We start from the raw sequence: 24997 nt of genomic DNA, 5'->3' as shown, positions 1-24997 counted from the left end.
GACAGCCCTCGCGAGGCGCGTGGCGGAAGCGGCTCGCACGCCTGGCGCCGCCATGCCGGGGGACCATCGCCGCATCCGCGGGCCCGAGGAATCGCAGCCGCCGCAGCTGTACGCGGCGGAGGAGGACGAGGCGCCCGACCCCCGCGACCCCTCTCGGCTGCGGCCCGTCTACGCGCGCGCCGGGCTGCTGAGCCAGGCCAAAGGCTCGGCCTACCTGGAGGCGGGAGGCACCAAGGTGCTGTGCGCCGTGTCGGGCCCGCGCCAGGTCGAGGGAGGCGAACGCGGCGGCGGCCCGGCGGGCGCGGGAGGCGAGGCCCCGGCCGCGCTGCGGGGACGCCTGCTCTGCGACTTCCGCCGCGCGCCCTTCGCGGGCCGCCGGCGCCGCGCGCCCCAGGGCGGCGGGGAGGAGCGCGAGCTGGCGCTGGCGCTGCAGGAGGCCCTGGAGCCCGCCGTGCGCCTGGGCCGCTACCCGCGCGCGCAGCTCGAGGTGTCCGCCCTGCTGCTGGAAGACGGCGGCTCGGCCCTGGCCGCCGCGCTCACGGCTGCCGCGCTCGCCCTGGCCGACGCGGGCATCGAGATGTACGACCTGGTGGTGGGCTGCGGCCTGAGCCGCGCGCCGGGGCCCGCGCCCACCTGGTTGCTGGACCCCACGCGGCTGGAGGAGGAGCGCGCCGCCGCCGGCCTCACGGTGGCGCTCATGCCGGTGCTCAACCAGGTGGCCGGGCTGCTGGGCAGTGGGGAGGGGGGCCCGACCGAGAGCTGGGTCGAAGCCGTGCGCATGGGTCTCGAGGGCTGCCAGCGCCTCTATCCTGTGCTGCAGCAGTGCCTGGTGCGGGCTGCCCGCCGGAGGGGCGCCGCGACCCCGTCCTGAACCAGAAGCCGGAGGAAAGACGGACGCCCAGGACCCGGCTGCGCCGCCCTGAGAACTCGGAGCCCCTGAGAGGCTCTGGGGAGACGCGCCGGGACTGATGCACTGGACAGCTGTGCCGGAACAGTTTCGTACGCACGGGCTGGTTAGCGATCCTTTTCTACTGAAGCTGGCTCTTCGCCCCGACCCCGTTGGAAAGGACGTCGGCCGGGCAGAGGTGGAAGGTGGGACCCGACGCCACTGCTGCCTTGTGAGGGATGGACCCCGTGCAGGCGGGCCGGTGACTCCCTCCTCTGTAACGCGGCTGCTGTGGAGAGAGCGGACAAGGGGGCTGTGCCTTCTCACTTATATCTGAGCTGCAACAGAACAAAAAACCCTTTTCTATCTGCAAAGCCTTCTGTCGTGGTTCTTGGTACGGGATTTAGAAGAGCCAGGCTCTCTCGAGCTTTGTAGTGTGTTCTTGGACTCCCGGTGTCAGGGCTACGGGCAGCAAGGTCTAAATGTGCTCTGCCCCTGAGTGTAACAGGAGCAGAAGAGAGGCTGGAACGGAAGGAGCTGCAGGGGTTCATGTGGGGAAACGGGGCTTTGGACGAGAAGCTGCCCCTCAAGTACCGGCGTCCGGGCCGCCGCTGAGGTTTGATGCGCGTCGGGAGGGCTGGGTGCACCAGTCTGTTTTGGTGCCGGGAAGGGTGTGGCTCTCCGCGGAAGCCAGATCCCACCCTTCCTTGGCCTTGTGCAGAGCAGCACAGCCAGCCTGAGGGCCTGGACTGGCTTCATTATGGGTGTCTCTTACCCAGTCTCGGCCCCGGGAGAGGGCGGTGAGCTGCCGGGAGTGAGAGCTGGATGTTGGGGATCCAGATGCAGCCTGGCCATTCCGGAGGGCCAAGCCGGCCTGGCTGACTGGCCACAAGGACAGGATCTTCCCTGGTGGCTCCTGAGCCCAGGGGCTTGTGCTCATGTCTCTGTTGGAGGAAGGCAGGGCAGCTAGTCCCTCTCTGTGCCTGGGTTTGGTATGAGCCTCTGAACTTGAGTGTCTTGGGTCTGCTCAGCTCCTCTGGAAGGGCTGGCCTGGAGCAGCCCAAGGACCAGAGTGAAGCTCAGAGACAACCTTGGTGACCAGGGAAAAATACAAATTTAATTTTTCTCCTTCTGACACCTATTTCCAGAGCAGATCTGATATACAAAGTATCACACCAGCAAGAGACAAGGTAGAAAGAGGACATAAAGACAATCTTATTCTGAAGGATGGTTTTGTACTCTCCCCCTATATGGGGCCTAAGCACCTTAAAGCTCAGTTTCAGACGAAGGGGAACGGTAGGATGTTGCCTGTACCCCACTGTGGCTGGAGAAGGCTGTGTGGGCCCACTGCTGTGGGTGCTCCACGCTCAGGTAGGACTGGAGGGGAGGAGCATCTGAAACAGTACCTACAGTCGGAGAGGGCTGATGGGGCTGGGGGGGGGGGGGTGCCCTGTCCAGCTTCCTCTTGCAAGATGGCCTCTGCTTGGTGAGGATGGTGAGCTGGTGCTGGGCAGTTGTTCTCCATCCCACCCCATCCCATCCTTGCCAGTTCCCAGACTCACCTGGAAGCATGACCTCCAAAGCTAAAGCCACATAACGGGAGGCTTCCCAGCTGGTCTGGCACAGCTGTGCCTCCACGTCATGGCCCTCCACAGTGGGTGCCTGCAGCGACAGGTGCTACTGGGGGGCCTTTAACACACAAGGCAAGGAAGAGAGCCTGGGAAGGTACTGGAGCAGGTGAGCCCTGGAGGGGTTTTAACCTACTGGCTGCCCTGGTGTGAGGCACGATTCTTCACTTGTAGGGAAAACAAGCAGGACCCTGGCCCAGAGGGCTGGGGAGCATGGTATGGCCAGGAAAGAGGGCCATCCACTACACACCCCAGTCTTCCCCCCCCCCCCCACCTCCCTTTCTTGGCAGCTCAGGTTCTTCCTGAGACCTGGGAACCCCAAACCACCAGACAAGAGCATTCTCTCCATCCAGCCCGTCTTCCCAGATGCGACCGAGGCCTGGGCAGGAAAGGGCCCTCTGGAGCCCAGAGGCCAAGGGGTAGAGCTGGGCTCTGCCTGCTCCCCAGCAGCCCCAGCTCTGCTGAGATGGCCCAAACAGCACGGGGTTGGCCCGCCTCAGGGACCACCAGTGGGGGAGGAGGATACGATAGGGCAGGGAACATTCGGGCTCTTTGAAGCTGCACAAAGGGGCTGTCAGCAGATCCAGGTTTGGATCTGCTCCATCTAGGAAGGTGGGTTTCCACAGCTTTTCGGGGAGCATAGTACCATGTGGACAGCCTAAAGACAGGCAGCAAGTGGGGGCAGGACCAGTTCTCAGGAAAAGGCCACCAAACCCCATCCCGAACCTGTGCCTCCTCAGGGCAGCATCCCAAGAGCCAGAGCCTGCGCCTGCGCCCTCCCCCTGCGGCCCCAAACCCTGGGGAAGGCTTCCTTCTCCCCCCTGGAGTCCCCTGGGGACACCCCTGCCCCGGGCCTTGAATGCAGGGCCCCTCTAAATGGAGTCCCAGCCCCCATTGCTTCCCTGGTGCTGCTCCTGCACCTGCACCTCAGAGGGCCACCAGGACTGGGGCTGAGCCTGCTGGGCAAGGGGGCGGTGGAGGAATAGGAGACCTGGAGACAGCAACTGGGACTGAAGAGCTAACCCACGTTAAAAAACACATGAGAGCCCTAACTGGTTTGGATCGGTGGATAGAGTATCGGCCTGCGGACTGAAAGGTCCAGGGTTCAATTCCAGTCAAGGGCACAGGCCTGGGTTGTGGGCTCGATCCCCAGTGGGGGGCGTGCAGGAGGCAGCTGATCAATGATTCTCTTCATTGCTGTTTTTCTCCCTCTCCCTTCCTGTCTGAAATTAATTTAAACATACACACACACACACACACACACACACACATGAGAGAACTGTGGGAGAGAACCACGGACCTCCCACCAGATAATTACACAACTGCACCAACAGGTACCTCCCCGCAAAACAGGCATAAGAGTCTCACACACGAGAGCTAACCAACACCCACGTGCAGTTCTGCATCATTGGAGAAACACAAGTTAAAAAAACCGGGTTACCCACGAGTACACCTCTGCTCATAACCCCAAATAAACGCAGTGAAAAAGCTGCCCACAGCTGCCCACACAGACCCTCAGGCTGCCGCGGGCAGGGAGAGATTTGGCCTGTACTCTCTAGGTCAACCTGGAGGTGCAGACTCATCAGAGCAGCCCCGCCCAGCCCTGCCATCCCACCTGGCATCCCACCTCCGGGGACATGAGCCGGGCAGAACCCAAAGGCAGCCGGAACCTTGGGCAGGCCCCGGGGTGTTTACACGGATGCCGTGCCTAAGAGCAACCACCGCCCGCTGCCTCCGCCTCCCCCGCCTGCCAGACAGAAGCACCCAATTGCCCACCCAAGGGCCCGGAGCTCAGCGCAGCCAACACAGATGCCCAGCCACAGGAGCCAGCGTGTTCACACACACCCTCCTATTGCCTGTGGAAGTGGCCCGTTGGCTGGCACAGGTTGGTCATCCCTGTTCTGAAAGTAGTTAAAGGTTTCTTGAAGATTTCTTTAAGCTTCCCACGTTTACAGCCAAGATTTCATCCAGAAAGGTTCTTATTTGTTACTTCTCCAACACCTAAACCTGGAAAAGCCCCCCAGGGCCCACAGCGAGGCTCCCCTGGGAGGAGGGGCACCCTGGTCTGCCGGCAGGATGCTGGCTGGTGCCGTCAGTGGGAAGGGGCCTGGGAATGAGCCGGTCGACTCCCTCAGCATACAGACCGCACCTGAGGCCGGGGAGGAAGGCCCTCCTCGGGTGCCACAGTGAGTAGGACGCAGCCTGAGCTGGGGTCCTTGTTCCATCCCGGGGGAACCCAGCGCCCCAAACAAGCCTCCTTCGAGCTAGAGCCTGTGTTTGAAGTAGCTGAGGAGAAAACCCTCCTCGCCGTCAGAGTTCCCCGGGACAAAGCTAGGTTTGGGGACACACAGCTGAGAATTTGCTTTTCTCACCTGTCCCCAGGTGATGCCGATGCTGCCGGCCGGTGGACGGACACGGAGAACCACGGCATTATGCTAACGTGCCCAAGGTTGCCACGGCTTTTCCGGTGGGACCAGCTGATGGCCACCTCCACCCACGAACCCTGCGATGGCCCCACAGGTGAGTCCTGCGAGGGACGTGTGGTTGTGGCTCCAAGGGCGCTGGCCTGCCAGTGTCAGAGCCCCAGCGGAGGTGGGGTTGCCACAAGGTGGCGCCAGAGTCGCGGCCGCTGGAGTCCACTGCATTCCCGTGCCGGCAGCAGGTGGGAGTCCCCCCACGGGCTGTGCAGCAGAGTCTGGGCCACTATTTCTGGCCACAGAGACACCCAGCCTGGCTCTCTGACTCTCCCCGGGATCCTGCGACCAATCATCATCCTTTTGTTTTTAAATTGAGGTGAAATTTTTGTAACATGAAATCAATAAGGTGGCATTTGGTACATTGACAATGCTGAGATTCACCTAAGTTCCATATTTACCTAAGTCCTACAGCATTTTCATCGTTCTGACACAAAATCTGTACCCCAAGGCAGCTATTCCCATTCTCCGGCCACTTTATTGCAGTGGATTTTCCTGTTCTGAATATTTCATATAAGTGGAATAATGCAAGATGTGACCTGTTGTGATTAGCTTCTCTCACTTAAAATATGTTTTTAAGGTTCGTCCACCTGGGTTATGGGTCAGTACTTAATTCCTTTTAATGGCTGGATAGGATTTCATTATATGTATCCGCCACAATTTTCTTTAAATATGTTTTTATTGATTTTTAGAAAGAGAGGAAGGAAGTGGGATAGAGAGATAGAAACATCGATGAGAAAGAATAATTGATCGGCTGCCTCCCGCACACCCCCCACTACAACTCAAGATGTGCCCTGACTGGAACCGGCAACCTCTTGGTTCATGGGTTGATGCTCCACCACTGAACCACACCAGCTGGGCCACCATTTTCTTATGTGTTCATCCATTGGTGACATTTGGGACTTTTCTACGTTTGGCTATCGTGAACAGTGCTGCTCTGAGCTTTGTGTGTAGGGATTTTCTTGTTCTCAGTTCTCTTGTGTACATGCCTAGGAGTGGAATTGCTGGGTCATAGGGTCGTTGCGCTGAACTTTTGAGGAATTGCTGACCTATTTTTCTCAGTGGCTGCACCATGTTACAGTCCCACCAGCCGTGCATGGGGGCTCCAGTTGGCCCACATCGTCACTAACCCTTGTGATTGTCTGTTTCTTTGGAAACATCCACCCTAATGGGTGTGACGTGGTGTCTCCTTGTGGTTTTGGTTTGGATTTCCAATGGCTAATGATGTTGAACATCTTCGTCTGTCGTTTTGGAGAACTACCTATGCAAGTCCTGCACCCATTTCTAAATCACTGTCCTTAGAGTACATTCTTTTCTGCCAGGATTAGCCACAACTGTTTCTATTGGTTGCAACTAAGAATTATGACGGATACACTTCTCCCCATCCATGGTCCCAGGCCACCCTTCGACCTCCAACCAGCAAAGCAACTCGACGTGGGCATAGGGCAGTGTGTCCGTGGGCCGTGGAACATTCTGGACCCGAACGACAGTGCCTGCGTGGGTCTTGGCACCACTGCAGGGAGAGGAGGGCAACAGAGACCCCGGTGTAGTTAATCACAAAGAAAAAAGATACACGTGGAGTTGAAAAGAGAATAAAGGGAGAGGGTGTGATCGACGCACAAAGCCACAGAGGCCGTTGAGAGGAGCTGGAACAGGACATGAGGGACACGCGTGAGCCTTCTAGATCTGTGCGTTTTTCAGGGGCTGAGAGCCTGAGAACATCACTCGGGTGAGCAGGGCAGGGACTTGGCCGGCAGGAGGCAGCGGCAGTGGAGCCTCGGGCTCTCTGGTCTCCCAGGGACCCCCCGGCTCATCTGAATCCCCTTCAAAAGGAGCAGTCACAGGTTTGGCTGTTTCATAACTTAGTTTAATCTCTTGTGGGGTGCATCCTGGGCAGCGAGGGACCTCCATCTGCCCCAGAGGGTCCACCCAGATGGAGAAGAGCGGTCTCATCTGACCCCTGGCCTTGCTCCGGTTTCAGCACCTAATTAAGGCCCATCTCCCCAATCAAAAGCAGGCTGAGGGGCCCCTCCCCCTATGCCAGGCTTCCTGTTGGGCCTGCCGCACTTCCCGCAAGGTCTGAGACCTCTTTGGGCTTGAGGTCCTGGCCTGGCTCGGTTCCGGACCGATGGGCAGGCAGGCAGGGCTGGTGTGCCTCCAGGCAGTGGCAGGGGAGAGGGCTGGCTGCATCTCAGGGCCCCGGGTCCCACCGGGAAATGTGCTCCTGAGCTGGGAAGGAAGCAGAACAGAGCGAGGGTCCCTGGCAGCCCAGGGCATCCTGGGATGGGGACCCGCTGCACCGGGTCCAGAAGCACCCAGGGCCGTGGTCCCCTGTGTAGCTCAGGACCCTCCCAGCAGGCGCTGCTGGGAGCCAATTCCGGGCTTGGCTTCACCTCTGCCCCCCACCACTGGGCTCTAGAGAATCAGGTAACATCGAGGAACCCGATAGGCCCCCAAATAGCAGCTTTAGTGACAGGAGGACGGGACCTTGGAGAACCCCCTGCCAGGCTGCACTTGGTCCTGCCACGGGTGGATGTGCGGTGTGAGGCTGGCGCACCTTCCCCGCTGGGCGTCCTCCAAGGCCCTGTGAGCTCAGACGCTCTCTAGGCCTGCGATCTGTGTATCCAGGCGCCTGGATCTGGCCAGCAGCCACCCCCGGGGACAGGCACCACGGGAGGGGAGCCGGGAGGGCCCTCACCAAACTGGCAGATGTAGCGGTTTTGGGTTTTACAGCGTTGGTCGTTCCAGTTGAAGGCAGCTGAGGCCTGCAGCTCCACGCAGTTGCCAAACCTGCTGGGCCAAGATGTCGAGTGCTCAGGTGGGATGTTAGGAGTCTGGGAGTTTCAGATCCTCCTCCCCAACAGGCCACCTGCATGTAAGAGGCCTCGGTGCCTCTAGCCTGTATGTGGGGCTTCTAAAAGCCAGACCAACCCAAGCTCCCATCCCTGCCCCCGACCACTGCAGTGCTTCTCAGAAGATCTGGGAGGTTCTGGCCCACCGCCTGCCTGGGGCAGCAACTCCACCTGCCCACTGCCGGCATTCAGCCACGCCGGCCACACCAGCCACACCAGCCATGCCGGCCACGCCAGCCACACCAGTCAATACCAGCCAACGGGTGGGGAGCGGACCTGGAACAGGCAGGCCCTCCCTCCCAGGAGGGAGCCTGTGCCTGGGAGCCCAGCCAGGCCGCCTTCCTCTAGGTCAGTGGTTCTCAACCTTCCTACTGCCGCGACCCTTTAATACAGTTCCTCATGTTGTGGTGACCCCCCACCATAAAATTATTTTCGTTGCTACTTCATAACTGTAATTTTGCTACTGTTAAGGATCGTAAGGATGTATTTTCATTGTTACAAATTGAACATAATTAAAGCATAGTGATTAATCACAAAAACAATATGTAATTATATATGTGTTTTCTGATGGTCTTAGGTGACCCCTGTGAGAGGGTCGTTCGACTCCCAAAGGGGTCACGACCCACAGGTTGAGAACCGCTGCTCTAGGTGATGGGCCAGGGGCATAGGCCTGGCTGCTGTCAAGGAGGTCGAGGGGGCGCTGGGTGAGATAGTTGGAGCCCTGGGTGGCCACACAGCCTGACTACCTCCACCCCTGTGACCCCGCCCTGGGCATTCCTAGGCTCTGAAGACCAGGGGCCACATAACCAGAAGGCCCTCCGTACAGGCTGGCTGGTGGGTGGATGTTGTGTGAATGGATGCAGGCGGGTGGGTGGCTACAGAATCCGGGAATCAGTGTAGTGACACAGACACAGGGCTGGGGAGGGGGAACGGACGATAGATGGGGGGGACCATGGGGATGGTGGACGGATAAAGCCTTCTTGGGTTCCCTGGAGCATGCCTCATCTCAGCACCATGCCCACACCCAGCTGTGCCCTGACCTCCTGGGCACCCGGGTAGCAGGGGCGGCTCAGACCCTCAGAGGGCTCGGCCAGGCAGCAGGCTGGGGGAGGCTCTTCAATGCATCTCAAGGCTTAGTGAGCAGGCCCAGCGGAGAAGGTGGGCCCAGGAGGGAGGGCACCCCAGACTCACCCCTGGTTGTCAGGCTGCCCAAAGGCAAAGCTGGTGAAGGACTGGTGCTCCCCGGTGTTCCAGCGGAAGGCGTCCTTGGCGGTCTTGTAGGTGAGCCCTGGGCCGGGCAGTCAAGGTTGGCCCCACGACCCAAGAAAGGAGGGCCGGAGCCTCAGCCTGCTGCCTCAGGCCTGCCTGGTCCCTGCCCTTCAGCCCCTCCCCAGTCCTCGTGCTCCCCTGGAGGTTCTCTCTCACTGCCGCTCTCTCCCCAGGGCAGGAGGAGCCAGCCTGGCTGCCGGCCCCACTGGGCTCCACGCCTTCACCCCGCCTGACTGTCCGCTGGTGGGTGCTCTGGTTTCCACGGCCCAGATTCCTGGGGGCATCCCAGCCCCCACACTCACCGATCCAGAAGTTCCTGGTCTCGAAGTCGCTGTCAGTCACCTCGTTGGTGGTCTCCAGGCGGCCCAGGTAGAAGGCGAGGATGTCCTGTACTTTCTGGCTCTCGATCTGGGCGAGGACCCCGCCCTTTCCCTGTAACCCCCACTCTGGGTCATGCCGGCCGGGACCCAGCGCTCAGGCAGCCCTTCCTGCCACCCCACCGCGGCCATGAATGACAAGTACGTGTGCTGGCTGTGCTGTCGTCGTCCCCCACCCCACAGCCTCCTGCCTCTTAGACGAGGGGTCCCCCTCACTCTCCCCTGCCTGCGCCGGGGCCCAGCCTGGCAGGGTCCTACCACTGGGAGGCTTTTGGTTTACTTGCTCAATGCCTTACATAATTTGAGTTGGCCGCCAACATTAATAAGTCTAGAGATGCCAGTGAAAATCTGGGTTTCTGGTTCTGAAAAATCCCGAGTTCTGGCCTCCCCGACTCGTATCCCTGTTGGCAGCCAGCAGCTGGAGCTGAGTCAGGACAGCTCCTTAGAGGGGGGTTGGGTGGGGGCCTCGTTCCTGGCCCCTCAGCTCAGTACGTGACCTCTTGGTTTCCGTGGGCCTCGAGTGGACCCCTGCTTTATGCTAATGATGAGAAGGTGTCGAAGGAGCCATCTCTTAGTCCAGGATCCCTCCTTAGTCCTTGAGACCCTAGAGGGGAGGGGCTTCCCGGGAAGGCAGGGGTCAGCTGTCACCTGGCATTTCATCTTGGCTCCGTAATAGGTGTCTGCCTCTGAAGACACCATGAAGCAGTCGCCATCGATCCTCAGGTCACAGGTGTGGAAGGGAAAGTGCACCTTGGCTGGGGCGAGGGAGCGTGAGTTTGTGTGTAAGCATCTCTCGTCAAAATCGTCACCCCTCCCACCCTGCCAGGGAGCTGAGCTCAAGGTACCACCCACCGGAGAGTGGGTGGGGTCAGTGGTGTGCTGGTAAATGTGTAACAGCCAGCTCTCTGCCTCAAAAAATAAATCAATCAATCTGTGGTTTGTAGCATTTGCCACTTCCCGTGGTGTAAATACCCATACCATGGCCCATTTCAAGCTACCAATATCACTGAACATGGAACTGGGAAGAGATGTGTGCAACCGGCAATTGTGAGGTGGCCCAGATCCAGCACCCTATCGAGGGGATCCTGGGAGGGCCCGGCTTGTTGGGGGCCTTGGGTCAGGACTCACTGGCACATTGGGCTCCCCCGTAGCCGATGTCACAGACGCAGGAGCACTCCTCTTCCCGGAACCGGCCATGCACGCACTGCATGCTGCACCGCACTGCAGGACGGGGTGGGAGGGGACTGCGCTCAGCCACAAGCCTGGACCCCGTGCTGCCCCTCACAGGCCAGGCTGCGGACACGCAGAGACTGGCCAACCACAGAGAGATCATCTCCACAGGGCTCCCAACTGCTGTCCCTCTTGGCATCTTTGGTTTGATCGTGTAGAGAGAAGCAAATTGGGGTTGGGGAAGTGACCTGCCCGTGGTCACAGAGCTGGGGCGGGAGACAATGGGAGAGGAATCCACTTCTGAATCCTAATTCTGTCTTCCACCACCTCAGGATGTATGGGGCCACTCCTGATTCTGATTTGAACCCCCTGCGCAGCTCAGGGTCTTGCAGACAGTCGGTGCTCAATGGATGCTTGCTGAATGACGATATGCAGTGCTCAGATCAGCAAGCACCCCCCTAGCACACTTGATACTCCCTCAAAACGCATTCATTGAGTGCAACACAGCCCCTGGACGCACCACACAGCGTCTGTGTGCACGCATGCGCCCACAGGCATTGGGCTCAGCCCCCCCTCACCCCCAGGGCCTGTCTGCGTGTGTGCTGGGCCTAGACTCCCCTCGCTGGGTCCCTCAGGCCGCTGTGGTCTGCAACTCCCGGGCTCCTCACCTTGGCAGAACCTGCCCGTGTAGCCGGGGGGACAGTGGCAGTGGCAGGTGCTGACGTTGAGATGTCCGCCGTTCCGGCAGCTCATGCGACATGGGTTCCTGGGGACCTCTGGTCAGATAAGGAGGGACCTCTGAAAGGGGCTTCCTCCAGGCAGGTGCCTCCTGGGTGCTGGGCCCAGGCTTCTGGGACAGCTCCTCAGGACGCTGCCACTTCCTCTAATCACCCATCAAGCTCCCCGATACCCGCTCCCACAGGAGGAAGCAGGTACAGGGACACTTACCACAGAGCCCCCCTGCATGGTCCCAGGCTTTGAAGCAGCCCGAGATGCTGGCCGTGCAGAGCGAGCACCAGGCGCCCTTCTTATAGGGGACGATTGTCTGCCCGTTGACCTCCCAATTGCCTCTGTGGGAGCAAGCACCAGAGAGGGCTGGAAGGACCTGGCCATCTGCCTGCCCCAGCCGCCCCTCAGCTCAGCCAGGGGGTCTGGGAGCTGGGTGAGAAGGGGAGATTCCCTAGTAAAGAAAAGAAGACCTCCCAATGAATCCTGGGAAATCTGCAAGCAGGGAGTGCTTCCAGGAGGAGGCATCCGAGGGGCCTCCACATCCTGCACGGCCAGGACCATGGGTGCTGCCACCTCTGCACCCAATCCTTTACCCACTTCTTCCCTCTCCCACAGGGTGGAGATCTAGAGGTAAAGGCCTTTTGGGTGAGTGGGTAGACGCCTCTCCCAGGGGGAAAGTACCCTCACCCCAGCTGACAGCCCAGGCGTGGCGGAGGCTTACCCAGGAGAGTAGGCACAGACAAAGGCTTCCATCTCCGCCTGGTCCCCAGAGCAGGGATGTTGCCCACAGCCCAGCTGGCTCGAGGTGGCCCACATGAGCTGTGGGAGACAGTGGCTCAGAAGTCCGATTGGGCCACCCCCAGACTGGGGCCAGCAGCACAGGTGATGCTCACCTGGGAGGGAGAGCATAGCTCTGGCCCCAAACGAGGCAGGCAGGCAGCTCCCTCACCTCCCTGGGGGGCCTCAAGAGTAGCAGCTGGGATGCGCAGGGCTGTACGGGTGGGTGGGAATAGTGTAGGAAGGCTGTGTGGGTGTTCGGGGGAGTGGAGGGTGGGGGCAGGCAGACACCTGAAAGGAGGGGAGATTGTGGATGGGGGCAGAAGAGATGCTACAGCAAGACTTGGACATGAAAACCTTGTGACAGGTTGCAAAAACGGCCGCACTTCTCGCTCCAGCTCCCTTTTAAATGTGGCTTTGCAGTTCTTTGTATCAAGAGAAGGACTCTCTTTCCCACACCCTGTGGCTTGCAGCAGAGGTGATATTGAGCCAGTTTTGAACCTAGGCCTCAGGGGACCCTGCAATTTCTACTCACTCTCATAACATCGTGCTCAAGCCACCACATGAGCAAGCCTCCTGGAGGCTGAAAGACCTCCGAGGGCGGAGAGGAGCCAGTTAGAGCCACTCTAGACAGCCAGCTTCTGCCAACCCCGCAGCTGATTGAGTTGCATGAGTGGGTCCAGCCAAGACCAGAAGAACCTCCCAGCTGATCCCAACCCAAATTGTCCACCTGCAGAATTGTAAGATGCTACATTACGGGGGGGAGTGTGTGTGCATCAAAAGCTAATGGATACAGGTTGTTAACAGTATTCAAAACTTAGATTTAAAGTTTTAGAATCAGTGACAATGTGGAAATAGAACAAATGGTCAAAACACAGGAAGAGCTAAGCAAATTGGTAGCCATTAAAAATGACAGGTATGGCCCTAGTTGGTTTGGCTCAGTAGACAGAGCATTGGCCTGCGGACCAAAGGGTCCTCCTGGATTCGATTCCGGTCAAGGGCATGTGCCTTGGTTGCAGGCTCCTCCCCGACCTGGGCCCTGGTCAGGGCTCTGGCAGGAGGCAACCAATCATTGTGTTTCTCCCTGTCTTTCCCTCTCTCTTCCACTCTCCCTGAGAATCAACGAAAGAATTTCCTTGAGTGAGGATTAACAAACAAACGAACAAACAAACAAAAGACAGGTCTGAGGCAGGAAGAGATGAACATGTGGCCATACATATGTGTCCAACAATTAAAGAATATGCATTTAAAGAATATGCATTTAAATATATATATTTAAAGAGGAAGGGAGAGGGGGAGAGAGAAACATCAACGATGAGAGAGAATCATTAATCGGCTGCCTCCTGCATGCCCGCTACTGGGGATCCAGCCCACAACCTAGGCATGTGCCCTGACTGGGAATCCAATTATGACTTCCTGGTTCATAAATTGATGTTCAACTACTGAGCCACACCAGCTGGGTAGAATATGCATTCTTTTTAGGAATTCATGGAATTTTTCCAAACATTGACCCCTCAGTAAACCACAAAGATTCATCCATTACCAAAGAATCAATATCCTATAGGCCATGATCTATGACTTCTATGCAATAAAATCCAGAGTAAGTAATTTAGAAGTAAGTAAAGACGAAAGCATTGTTTGGAAATTTAAATATACATTTTAAAATCAAAGGCAACATCGTGATGGAAAATAGGAAACATTTAGAAATTAAACGACAATGAAAACACTATCAAACTTATAGGATGTGGCTAGCAAAGTTTAGGGGGAAATCCATAGCTTTAAATGCATAAAGCAGCATGAAAAATACTTAAAATTAATGAGCTAAGAACCCATATCACGAATATAAAAAGAGATAATAGAGTAAGTCGAATAAAATAGAAGACAGAAAATAAAAATAAGAACAGAAATGAACGAACATTTTAAATGAAGAGAAAGAAAAAGCTGATTTGTTCAAATAGAGAAACCTCTGGGGAAATTGGTCAAGACTAAAAGAGAGAAGGCACAAGTAAATGTGGGACCTTTAAGAGGACATTTGCTACACAGTAAATACTTTAAAATCTGTTTAATTCTAGTTTTAAAAATCTCTGTTAAATAATGAACAACTATGAAGTATTTGTTTTCTCACTGTCACCATCTAACTGCCATTCTATTGTACAGATTCAAAGCGCTTATATTACCTTTAGAATTGGATGTTAATGAAAAGCAAACCACCAACTCAGTTTTTTCTATTACCAATACATTTTTTTAGAATCTGAAAGACTAGGAGTTCTAAAAGTCAAGATAATGGATGGCTATCTATTTATAACTAACTCATAAAATAAACTTTGCAACAAATTTTTTAAAAAGAACAATTATGACCAATAAATTAGAAAACACAGACTGTTGGGTGTGGAGAGAGCAGAGCGCCTGAAGAATGGCTTCTCTGTGTACAACACATCCAACAGCAATTTGGGCTTACTCCTCCCGGGTGGCAGAATACTATGGCCTTCCTGTGACATTAAGCCCTATACATGAAAAAAAAAAGAAAAAAGAAAAGAAAACACAGACTGGACAGTTTCCTACGAAATAGAACTTGGCAAAACTCTCTCAAGAAGAAACAGAAAATCTGAAATGATTTATGACTATTTCTTCTTTTTCCTCTTTTAAAATATATTTTTATTGATTTCAGAGAGGAAGGGAGAGGGAGAGAAAGATAGAAACATCAGTGATGAGAGAGAATCATTGACTGGCTGCCTCCTGAATGCCCCCCACTGGGAATCAAGCCCACAACCCGGGCATGTGCCCTTTACCGGAATCAAACCTGGCACCCTTCATTCAGTCCGCAGGCTGACGCTCTATCCACTGAACCAAACCAGCTAGGGCTTATGACCACTTCTAAAAGTTGAATCAGTAGTTAAAAATCCACACATATACACAAATACATACACAAAACAAGCAACCAAAAACGCGAACAAGGCCCAAATAGTTTTACAGGAGAGTTATAGCAGATATTATAGAAATTACTCCAGGAAATGGAAAATGAGGCTCAGCTTCCAGCTCATTTTATGAGGTCAGTATAACATCGCTATAACTCCGGTAAGGGCAGTAGAAGAAAAGAAAATCAGAAGACAATTTCACTATCAAATAATACTTAGCAAACCAAATCCAGCAATGAGTTAAAAACAAAACAACACCCACACACACACTTATTTCACATCACGTGACACACAAAGTAGGCAGATACTCAAAGTATTTAACAAACACGAGGCATGGGTACTTGCCAATGGAAACAGATGCTGGGCTGCATTCTAGATCATAGGAGAGATCCCAGGGGTCCCAGGGAAGGGGCTAGGCCAGGTGCATTCTGGGAATTTGAGGTAGTGACTATTTACTAATACATAAGTGCTTTAGCATTTGCATAACTGTTATAACACATGGTGCATAGATAAATTACAGCCGTGCAAATAGGAAGGCAAGGAAGAATTCACATTTAAAAATACATATAAATGTTGGTATTGTGGTTATGTTTTTAAAAGTCATCTGTTAGAGCCCTGGCTGGTTTGGCTCAGTGGATAGAGTGTTGGCCTGCGGACTCAAGGGTCCCAGGTTCGATTCCGGTCAAGGGCATGTACCTTGGTTGTGGGCACATCCCCAGTGGGGGGTGTGCAGGAGGCAGCTGATTGATGTTTCTCTCTCATTGATGTTTCTAGCTCTCTGTCCCTCTTCCTTCCTCTCTGTAAAAAAATCAATAAAATATATATATGTTTAAAAAGTCATCTGATAGAGATATATTCTAGTACTTATTTATAGATAAAATTATATGATGTATGAAATTTGCTTAAAATAATATGGGAGGAAAGGGAATTGAGTAAGGATATAGATGAAAGAAATGAGCTGATAATTGTTGAAGCTGGGTGATGGGTACATGGGGGTTCATTAATCATTCTGACCATTTTGTATATATTTGACATTTTCTGTAATGAAACTTTTAATTCTCACCCAAGGATATCTTTTTATTGATTTTGAGAGAGACAGGAAGGGAGAGAGAGAGAGAGAGAATCATCAATCAGTGGCCTCCTGTTCGCACCCCAACCAGGGATCAAACCCACAACCTACGTATGTGCCCTGAAAAAAGTAAAACCGCCCGGCCAGCGTGGCTCAGTGGTTGAGGGTCAACTGTGAACTAGGAGGTCACAGTTCGATTCCCGGTAAGGACACATGCCTGGGTGGCAGGCTTGATCTCCAGTGTGGGGCATGCAAGAGGCAGCCGATCAATGATTCTCTCGATCATTGATTTTTCTATCTTTCTCTCCCTTTCCCTTTCTCTCTGAAATCAATAAAAAATTTTTTTTTTAAAAAAGTAAAGCCACACAAATTGGAGGAAAAGCAACCACTAATTTTAGGACAAACTCTAGCCCTCCTGAGCCAGTACCCTGGCCTCACCTGAGTGTAGTGGGTGCAGGTGGCATTGAGGGCACACTCCGCCGCCTCATGGCTGTACCGCTGGCCTTCTGCAAACCACAGGCCCACCACATGGACGAAGGACGCCGAGCCCACTGGCAGCAGCTGCACATTCCAGCCCACCTGTGAAGTGGCCCCCGTGGTGGGCACCAGGCTTGGGGCCGGGGCGCCACAGCGGGCTGCCCTGGCCTGAGCCTGTCGGGCTAGGCTCTCACTCCAGTCCTGGGGGCAGTACAAACAGGAACATCAGCAGGGCCCTCCCTTGCCATCGCCCACACACTCCCGGGTTGCTAGTTGCAGAGAGCACTGGGCCAGATGTCCTGCTTGGCTGCCTGACCACTCTGAGCAGGTTTTACCCAGTTCACCGGGCCAGGGAAGGTCAGATCGGACCGGCACAGAGGGCTCCAAGGTGTGTTGGGAAAGGCCCTGGTGCTGTCTGGACCCCCAGCCCAGAGCCTGCTCCACCCAGGACTGGGAGCCTCCATCCTCCTGACTCCTGTGGGCACCCTTAGCCCTGATCATGGCACCACCATCTGGGGGGACAGGTGCCCCGGAGGGAGGAATGTTAGCCCAGGCGATGGGATGGGTTTCTGCGGTAATCTTTTCCACCCAGGGAGGTGAGCCCTGGCAGGGCCCACGCCTTTCACACTGGTTCTGTGTTTGCCCTGTGGTACCCCTGGCCCTGGCCATGCTCAGCTGCTCCCACTCGGCTTCCCTTCTGTGATGCCAAAAGCTGCAGCCGCCGGGCCTCTGTACCCCATCCCCCCACCCCAGCCTTGGCGTGTGTAGGGCACCCACAGGGAAGGGGGCAGCGAGGGTGCTGGAGGTCTCCTGGTCCCAGGGCTTTGGTCCCAGAGAGCAGAGTTTTCTGGAGCAGGTGTAATCTGCTCTCCCTACCCAGGCACCAGCTGACCTCCCCGCACCCCGGCCCTGCAGCACCCCCTCTTCTGAAACAAGGCCCTCTGCAGGCGGGATAAGGTATATGATCCTGTCGCCATGCCCTGGTCCACCTAGACACCTCATCACAGCTATGTGACCTCCGGCAGTCCCCTACTCTGCGTAAGACTCAACATCCTCATCTGTAAAATGGGAACACTAAGGGACCTATAGGCTGAGATTGTTGTGAGGATTAAATGGATGCAGGGCCCAGCCGGCGTGGCTCAGTGGTTCCTATGAACCAGGAAGTCAGGGTTCGATTCCCAATCAGGGCACATGCCCAGGTTGTGGGCTTGATCCCCAATAGGGGGCGTGCAGGAGGCAGCTGATCCATGATTCTCTCTCATCCTGGATGCTTTTATCTCTCTCTCCCTCTCCCTTCCTCTTTGAAATCAATAAAAACATTTTTAAAAATAAAGTAAAATAAATGGATGCAGGGAGTAGAGTGCATTGTGAGGGCCTGACTCACAGCAGGCCCTGGGCAGGGGGCCATAGTGACTTTACTGCGATGGGGGCTACAGCTGGGAGCAACAGGGCCCACTGGGGCTCCTCAGCAGCCCTGAGCCACCCCCAGGGCCTCAGCCCCACGGGAAAAAGCGGTAGAAGCCCACAGGGGTGCCCAGGACCAAGCCATAGGTATGAGGGAGGCTGACTGGGGACTTCTTTTTGCACCTTTTATGAAGTTCTGTTTTCTAAGAGTTTGGCAAAGAGGGCATGAAAAGTGTAGAAACAGCTGATGGGGGGGAGGGGGGTATCCTCACACCAGAGTGTGGGGAGGGGGAGGGGGAGAGGGAGCCAGGACCTGGGCCTGCAGGAGGGGCAGAGCCGCTGCAGCCCAGGGGAAGGGGGAGAAGTGACCCCTCCCATCTGCCTGTCCCACCCCCACCTCCTGGGAAACTGACCCAGGAGCTCTCAAGGTCACCGGTGCTCAGCCAGCGGAGGAGGAGTTTGTGGGAGGCAGTCATGGGGAACCCTGCCCGCTCCCACCCTGCCCCTCCCTCGCTCCCAGGCCTGTCAGCAGGGGCTGGGGTAGCGGAGGTCCCACACCATGGGGGCAGAGTTTCTGGGCCCCAGGATGACACCTCCAACCCCAGAGCCCCAGTCAGGGCTGATGGGAAACCCTGCACCGCCTTCCGCAGTCCCCGTGAATGAGCAGGGCACTTGGAGGGGCCCCTTCACCCAGACAAGCCCGTGAGGAAGCAAGCACTGGGTCCCGGCCCCACACAAGCCCCTCCCTGAGCAGGATGCTTCTCCCTCCATCCTGCTGGGACTCCTTTGTGAGCTCCGTCCATGCCTCCTGGTCTCCAGGACAACGGGATGGGTGTGAGGAAAGGCCACAGGACTGCCCTTCTGGGACGCAGGAAGCTGTGGACCCCCAGCAACCAGGCCCGGCCCGCTACGGGCAAGGCGACTGGCTGCCCCTTCTGCCCAGCTCAGGTGGAAGGGCGCCTGGTGCCAGCGTGGCCTCCTGAGCCCTCTCCGGGATGCCCCTCCAGCCGCCCCCTCTGGGAGCCGGGCCCTGGGCCGGGCACTCACCAGTCTCTGCATGTTGGCCGCGGGGGGGTGCACCCGGCTGCGTAGGCGGTTGTGCAGGGAGAGGAGCAGGAAACCCTCCTTCCTGCTCAGGGCTGGGAGGGGAGACAAGGTCAGGGCCACCTGAGTGGCGGGGCCTGTGTCCTGGCTGATAGGGTGGGCTCACCACGGCCAGGTGAGAATGCAATCCTGCCCTTAGGAAACAAGACCTCAGGCTGGACAGGAGCAGGTGTGGGAAACCGGGAGCAGAGCGAGGGGGGGACTAAGAGGTGGAGAAGAGTCGGGTGAGAGGACAGGTGTAAAGGAGTTTGGGCTGAGAGCTGGGCGTGCAAGACAGAGGCAATGGGGCTGGGGGTTGGGTGTGGGGAGGACGCCAGCCCTGGGCTCCCAGCAGCCCCCTGGCTCCGACTCCTCTTGGCCACTGTGGTTCTCCTAGGGCTCCAAATGCAAACTCTAGGCTGTGTTCCTCCTTGACCCCCACGCCTGGGCCCACTCCCCTTCATTCGTCCTCCTCCCGGGCCCAGCCTCCCCCATTCATCTCGGCCCCTGGACTGGCCGAGGGTTGCTCTTTAGACCACATCAGCCTGCCCAGGGCTCAGGCCTCGAACTAGCTTCTAGAAGCCCCCTAGCACCCCTGTGCCACATCACAGCTCCTCCACCGTGCCTCACCCAGGGCCCCTTACCTCCAGGCATTGGAGCCTGCTCCCCCCGCAGCTGGATTGGCCGCACCTCTGCCCAGGCCACGCAGAGGAGAGCCAGGAGCACAGGCAGGAGGCCAGGCCCGCGGCCCCCCAGCCCAGAGGAGGGCTCCAGCCGGAGCATGGGTCCGTAGGGCGGCCTGGGAGCAGCCTGGCTCCGCCGTCCACGTCCAGCTCGCTTCACAGGCTGGACGGAGCTATTCACAATCTCGAGGAGTCAGGCTGGGCTGGCAGACAAAAGGAGGAGGCTGGTGAGTAATCATTGTGTCCAAACAAGCCTCCCATCCAGGCTGGCATGAAAAAGGAGAGACAGCTGCAATCCCGGCCGCCCCTCCGACAGCCGACCTACCAGCCAAGCGGTGTGCACTGACCCCGTGGCCCCTGCTAATCATTGCAGGGTTCTTAGAGCCCTCGGGGAGCCCTCGCAGACCTTGCTGATTGGCCCACAGACATTCCAGGGCTGCGGATTAACAAGTGATGGCGGTGTCCTGGCCAGGACAGCGTCCTTCATCAGTGGCTTCCACTCCCAGCCCCCAGCCCAGGCAGGAGGCTGGGGCCTCAGCCGTGTGCCCTGCGTGCGGGCAGGAACTGGGCAAGACCCCAGGGGAGTTCTTTCCTTTCTTGGGAAGCTAGCCCCCACCCCCCAGCCATGAATTAAACATGGGCAGGTGGTAACTGTACACCAGACAGGTGCCATCGGTGGGTGGGCACTGGGGCCGTAGGCTCGAGGGAAGTGGGCTGGGAGGAAAGGGTGCTGTAGGAGAGTCCGTCTGGGCAGTGGGGGGGTTGGGTCCCCCGACACCACCCCCTCCCCCACGGTCTCCCATGTGACTACTGGCCAGGAGAAGGCAAGGCAAGAGGCAGGAGAGCATGTGACACCCTTGGCTGACTTGAGTCCTGCAGGGAACAGGTTGGCCCCTAGACAAATAGGCGGTGTGGTTAGGGGGCAGCACATTGCCATGATGCTCAAGATCTGGCCTCGGCTACACAATCCAACAAGAGTACAGTGGGGCCTTGACTTAGGAGTTTAATTCGTTCCGTGACGGAGCTCGTAACTCAAATTACTCGTATGTCAAATCAAAAAGTGAAGGCGTGAGACCCGTGATGCTGGGCTGATGTTGTGGCGTTCACTGTGACGTTCGCTGCGCCAACTAGCGGTGGGGTATCTGAAGCTGGCTCGTAACCTGAATTTTAGCTCGCAACTCAAAGCAAAAAAATTGGCCGAGAGACGGCTCGTATCTCGAAAAACTCATTAGTCGGGACACTCGTAAGTCAAGGCCCCGCTGTATATTGAAGCAGATCTGCACCACGGCTCACATTCCTTAGAAAATAAAGGGCTGTCTTGCAGGCCACAGGCAAATCACATTCCCCACAGCGCGGATCAAAGGTTGTTCAGCCGTGCCAAAGGACAGCCTGGCCAGCCAACTACCTCTTCCTTCTGGAGTTTGTGGACCCCTGACCCCTGGGCGGCACTCTCTAAGAGCCAGGTGTCAACTCCTGGGAGCTTTGCTGAGATGCAAGTGGGCTTGGCTTCCCGGGGAAGCTGATGGAACATGGATGTCATTGTGGGTACTGGGGCGTGGGGCCAGGCAGGCACAAGGACCCCGAAGCCAGCCGGGGGTTGCAAGTCCCCCCGAATACGCGGGACCTCAGGAGCTTCTACTCCTGCAAAGCACGACCAGACAACCTCACACGTATCCCGTCCAGATCCCAGCAGCGCTGAATAACTGTAGCCTTTCCTGTAGAGCTGACAATGCATGTTCACATATGTGAGTTCATGTAATTGTCACAACAACCCTGTGAGACGCGGTGCCCATGTTGTAGATGAGGAAGCTAGGCTCAGCGTGTCTGAGGGACTCGTCCAAGGGCACCCGGCAAGCGCGTGGTGTGTGCCAGCTAACCGGAGTCTTTGTCTTCACATTCCCAGACGCTGGTGAAGATCTGATGTAATTCACATCTTGGCCCCGTGGGTTCAATTTCCTCAGCCCTGCTCTACGGTAACAAAGGACGCAATTCCCGCCCCTGGGCTCCGATGACCAATGTGGCTAGCTCTCTGGTCGTAGCACAATGCAGGCACTTGGGACAGGTGGTAGGAAAGTATATTTTGGGGCCTGGGGTGGAGCGACTTTCGAGGGGCCCTGGTTCACTGCACGAGGAGGCCAGGGTGGGTAAAACAGCAGACCAGACCTCTGAGGGCCTGGGTTCTAACCCAGACTCTGTATGACACTGGGGTTGTCACTTCCAACCCTGGCCTCACGGCCCAGTGTGTGCAGCAGGGATGACGTCCTCTGCGGGACTCCCTCACCAGGGCGCTGCACTTCAGTTTACATGAGAGTGCCTCATGGATCCAGACTTCTTACAGGATCCTGCTGTGTGGTTGGGTGGGTTTTGAGAATGGGTGTCCCCCGCCCTGCTTTTTAAAAATATATTGTATAGTATTTTTATTTATTTATTTTATTATTTTTAGCGTTTAGTGCATTAACTTATTGTTTACTTTTAAAATAATTCTTTATTGTTGAAAGTATTACCTACGTCCCCCTTTCCCCCCATTGGCCCCCTCCAGCCCCAGGCCTTCAGCATCCTATTGTCTGTTTTTACGGGTCATGCATTCGAGGTCTTCGGTTGATTACCTCCTACCCAACCACCCTGCCCCGCCTTCCCTCTGAGATTCTGTGCTCTGTTTCATGCTTCTATGTCTCTGGATCTACTCCATTCATCATTTTATTTTGTTACTTAGATTCTACATATGAGTGAGATCATGTGATACTTGTCTTTCTCTGACTGGCTTATTTCACTTAGCATGATACTCTCCAGGTCCCTCCATGCTGTCTCAAAGGATAAGAAATCCTTTTTTACTGCTGCATAGTATTCCATGGAATAATTGTACCACAGCTTTTTGATCCACTCACCTGCTGATGGGCACTTGAGTATCCCCTTTCTTGTAAGGCAAATTTCCCCAATAAGCAACCTCTATTTTTTTTGGTCAGAATGTCCTCCCTTTTTTTAAAAGGCTGAAATCCTTACATATTTATTTTATTATTTTTAAATTTATTTTAGAGAGAGCGAGAGACAGAAACTGACATTGATTTGTTATTCCACTCATTTATGCATTCATTGATTAATTTTTTTTAAAATATATTTTATTGATTTTTTACAGAGAAGAAGGGAGAGGGATAGAGAGTTAGAAACATTGATGAGAGGGAAACGTCAATCAGCTGCCTCCTGCACACCCCCTACTGGGGATGTGCCCGCAACCAAGGTACATGCCCTTGACCGGAATCGAACCTGGGACCCTTCAGTCCACAGGCTGACTGACGCTCTACCCACTGAGCCAAACCAGTTAGGGCGATTGATTAATTCTTGTATGTGCCCTTGTGCCCTGACTGGAGATCAAACCTGAATCTTTGGCATATCTGGACGATGCTCTAACCAACTGAGCTACCTGGCCAGGGCAGCAACCTCGTTCTGGTCTCTGTCAGCATAGATTTGCTTTATTTGTTCTGAATTTCATATACACAGACTCATAGAATATGCACACCTTTAGGCCCGGATTCCTTTGCTTCACATCATGTCGGTGAGATTCTTGCATGTTGTTGCCTGTATCAGTAGGTTGTTTTTGTTGTTCTTGTTTTTCATTGCTGATAGTATTTCATATTTCCATTCTCCTAGTGATGGACACTTGAACTGTTTTAAACTTTTATTATCAATAAAGTTGCTGTGAGTGTACAATTTAAAATTTTCTTTTTAAATAATATTTTTTTATTGATTTTTAGGGAGAGGGAGAGAGAGCAACTTCTATGTGAAAGTGATAAATCCATCAGCTGACTCTTGCACACTCCCTACGGGGGATCGAGCCTGCAGCCCGGGCATGTGCTGACTGGGAATGGAACCAGCGACCTCTCAGTGCAACCAACTGAGCCACACTAGCCGGGCTTCTTTTCTTGTAATAAACACCTGGAAAAGGAAGAAAAGACAAAATTACCCAAATCAGGAAGAAAAGAGGGGACATCATCACAACTGATACTCCAGAAAACAGAAAGTTGTAAGAAAATGTCGACAAAATGAACAACGTAAGCACAGTGGCCAAATTCCTAGAAAGATAAATTACCAAAATTGACTCAAGAAGAAATGGAAAATCTGAATAGACATATCACGATAAAAGAAATTGAATGATTGATTAAAAGTCTTTCCACAAAGAAAAGCTTAGGTGTAAATCGCTTCTCTGATGAATTCTATCAAATACTTAAGGAAGAAATAATGCCAATCACACGTAGCCAACAGGTGAATTTCATGGCATGTAAACTATATACCAGTGAAGCTGTTTAAAAAACAAACATAGGAAACACTAACCAGCTCATTTTATGAGTCCAGCTGCTCTAGCAGTACACCGATACCAAAAATATTCTAAGAAAATAATTTAGGGTGAAGTATACTGGTGTCTACAATGTACTTTGAAATGAACCAAAACCAAGATAGAGTCATGAATGAATATAGGAATTAATAGATGAATCAATTTGTGATAAAGGATGTTTAGTAAAATGATAAAACCTGGAATTAGGTGTTTGGGTGTTCACTGTAAAATTCTTTCAACTTTGCAGTATATTTTAAATCTTTAAAAATAAAATGAAAGGCCCTGGCCGGTTTGGCTCGGTGGATAGAGTGTCGGCCTGCAGACTAAAGAGTCCCGGGTTTGATTCCAGCCAAGGGCACATGCCTGGGTTTCAGGATTGATCCCCAGTAGGGGGCGTGCAGGAGGCAGACGATCAGTGATTCACTATCATCATTGATGTTTCTATCTCTCTCTCCCTCTCCCTTCCTCTCTGAAATCAATAAAAATATTTTAAGTAAATAAATAAAATGAGAGAAATGTAATTATAGGGCATGACATGGTTAAGTTGAGAATAGCTTTTATGAAGTCAGACAATGTAAATAATAATGATTTAATCCAAAAAGCAAAATAAAAACAAAGTTAAAAAAATAGGTGGCAAGTGGGGAGAAAGAGGGTGTGTGGTATGAGAGCCAATCATTTTCCAGGTCAGTAGAGAATATCTGAATACTGAATACTTGAATGCTGGCATTCAGACCCAGGCCGGGTCAGCTCCAAAGTCATTCTCTTGACCAACCTCAACCAACCCTTCCAGCTTGGCCTCTGAGGGCCTTGAGTCCAAGGATGCCCCAGATCCAAGTGTCTGAGGGTCCCTAACTCCACGGAGCCTCGCTTGGGAAGG

At 54.7% G+C, this 24997-nt stretch overlaps 2 protein-coding genes and 1 non-coding gene across 5 annotated transcripts; 2 read left to right on the top strand and 1 right to left on the bottom strand.

The window, feature by feature from the left end:
- Nucleotides 1-1260, top strand: EXOSC6 (exosome component 6). Its single transcript, XM_059667486.1, has one exon. It carries the CDS (start codon nucleotides 53-55, stop codon nucleotides 869-871), a length of 819 nt encoding a protein of 272 aa, XP_059523469.1. The 5' UTR covers nucleotides 1-52; the 3' UTR covers nucleotides 872-1260.
- Nucleotides 1261-7081: 5821 nt separating this feature from the next.
- CLEC18C (C-type lectin domain family 18 member C) lies at nucleotides 7082-20352 on the bottom strand. Of its 3 annotated transcripts, XM_059667454.1 has the most exons (13): nucleotides 20119-20352; nucleotides 19755-19996; nucleotides 19075-19166; nucleotides 16585-16824; nucleotides 12107-12204; nucleotides 11605-11726; nucleotides 11325-11432; nucleotides 10615-10707; nucleotides 10135-10241; nucleotides 9412-9541; nucleotides 9032-9128; nucleotides 7687-7778; nucleotides 7082-7217 (listed from the first exon to the last, which is right to left on the bottom strand). In XM_059667454.1, the coding sequence occupies exons 2-13, from the start codon at nucleotides 19891-19893 to the stop codon at nucleotides 7180-7182; spliced, it is 1356 nt and encodes a 451-aa protein (XP_059523437.1). In that variant the 5' UTR covers nucleotides 19894-19996; nucleotides 20119-20352; the 3' UTR covers nucleotides 7082-7179. The 3 variants fall into 3 exon arrangements, with proteins under 3 accessions (XP_059523437.1, XP_059523436.1, XP_059523438.1); XM_059667453.1 differs by lacking the exon at nucleotides 20119-20352 and having other exon boundaries at nucleotides 19755-20108; XM_059667455.1 differs by lacking the exon at nucleotides 20119-20352 and having other exon boundaries at nucleotides 9412-9517; nucleotides 19755-20108.
- Nucleotides 14546-14674, top strand: LOC132217714 (small nucleolar RNA SNORA11). Its single transcript, XR_009448980.1, has one exon. It is a non-coding gene; the product is annotated as a small nucleolar RNA SNORA11 (small nucleolar RNA).
- Nucleotides 20353-24997: the final 4645 nt, after the last annotated feature.

Source organism: Myotis daubentonii, chromosome 15 (genome assembly GCF_963259705.1).
Source record: "Myotis daubentonii chromosome 15, mMyoDau2.1, whole genome shotgun sequence".
In the NCBI taxonomy this organism is placed as follows: Eukaryota; Metazoa; Chordata; class Mammalia; order Chiroptera; family Vespertilionidae; genus Myotis; species Myotis daubentonii.
Note: the sequence above shows the minus strand (reverse complement) of the source record. Positions and strands in the feature narration are given on the sequence as shown.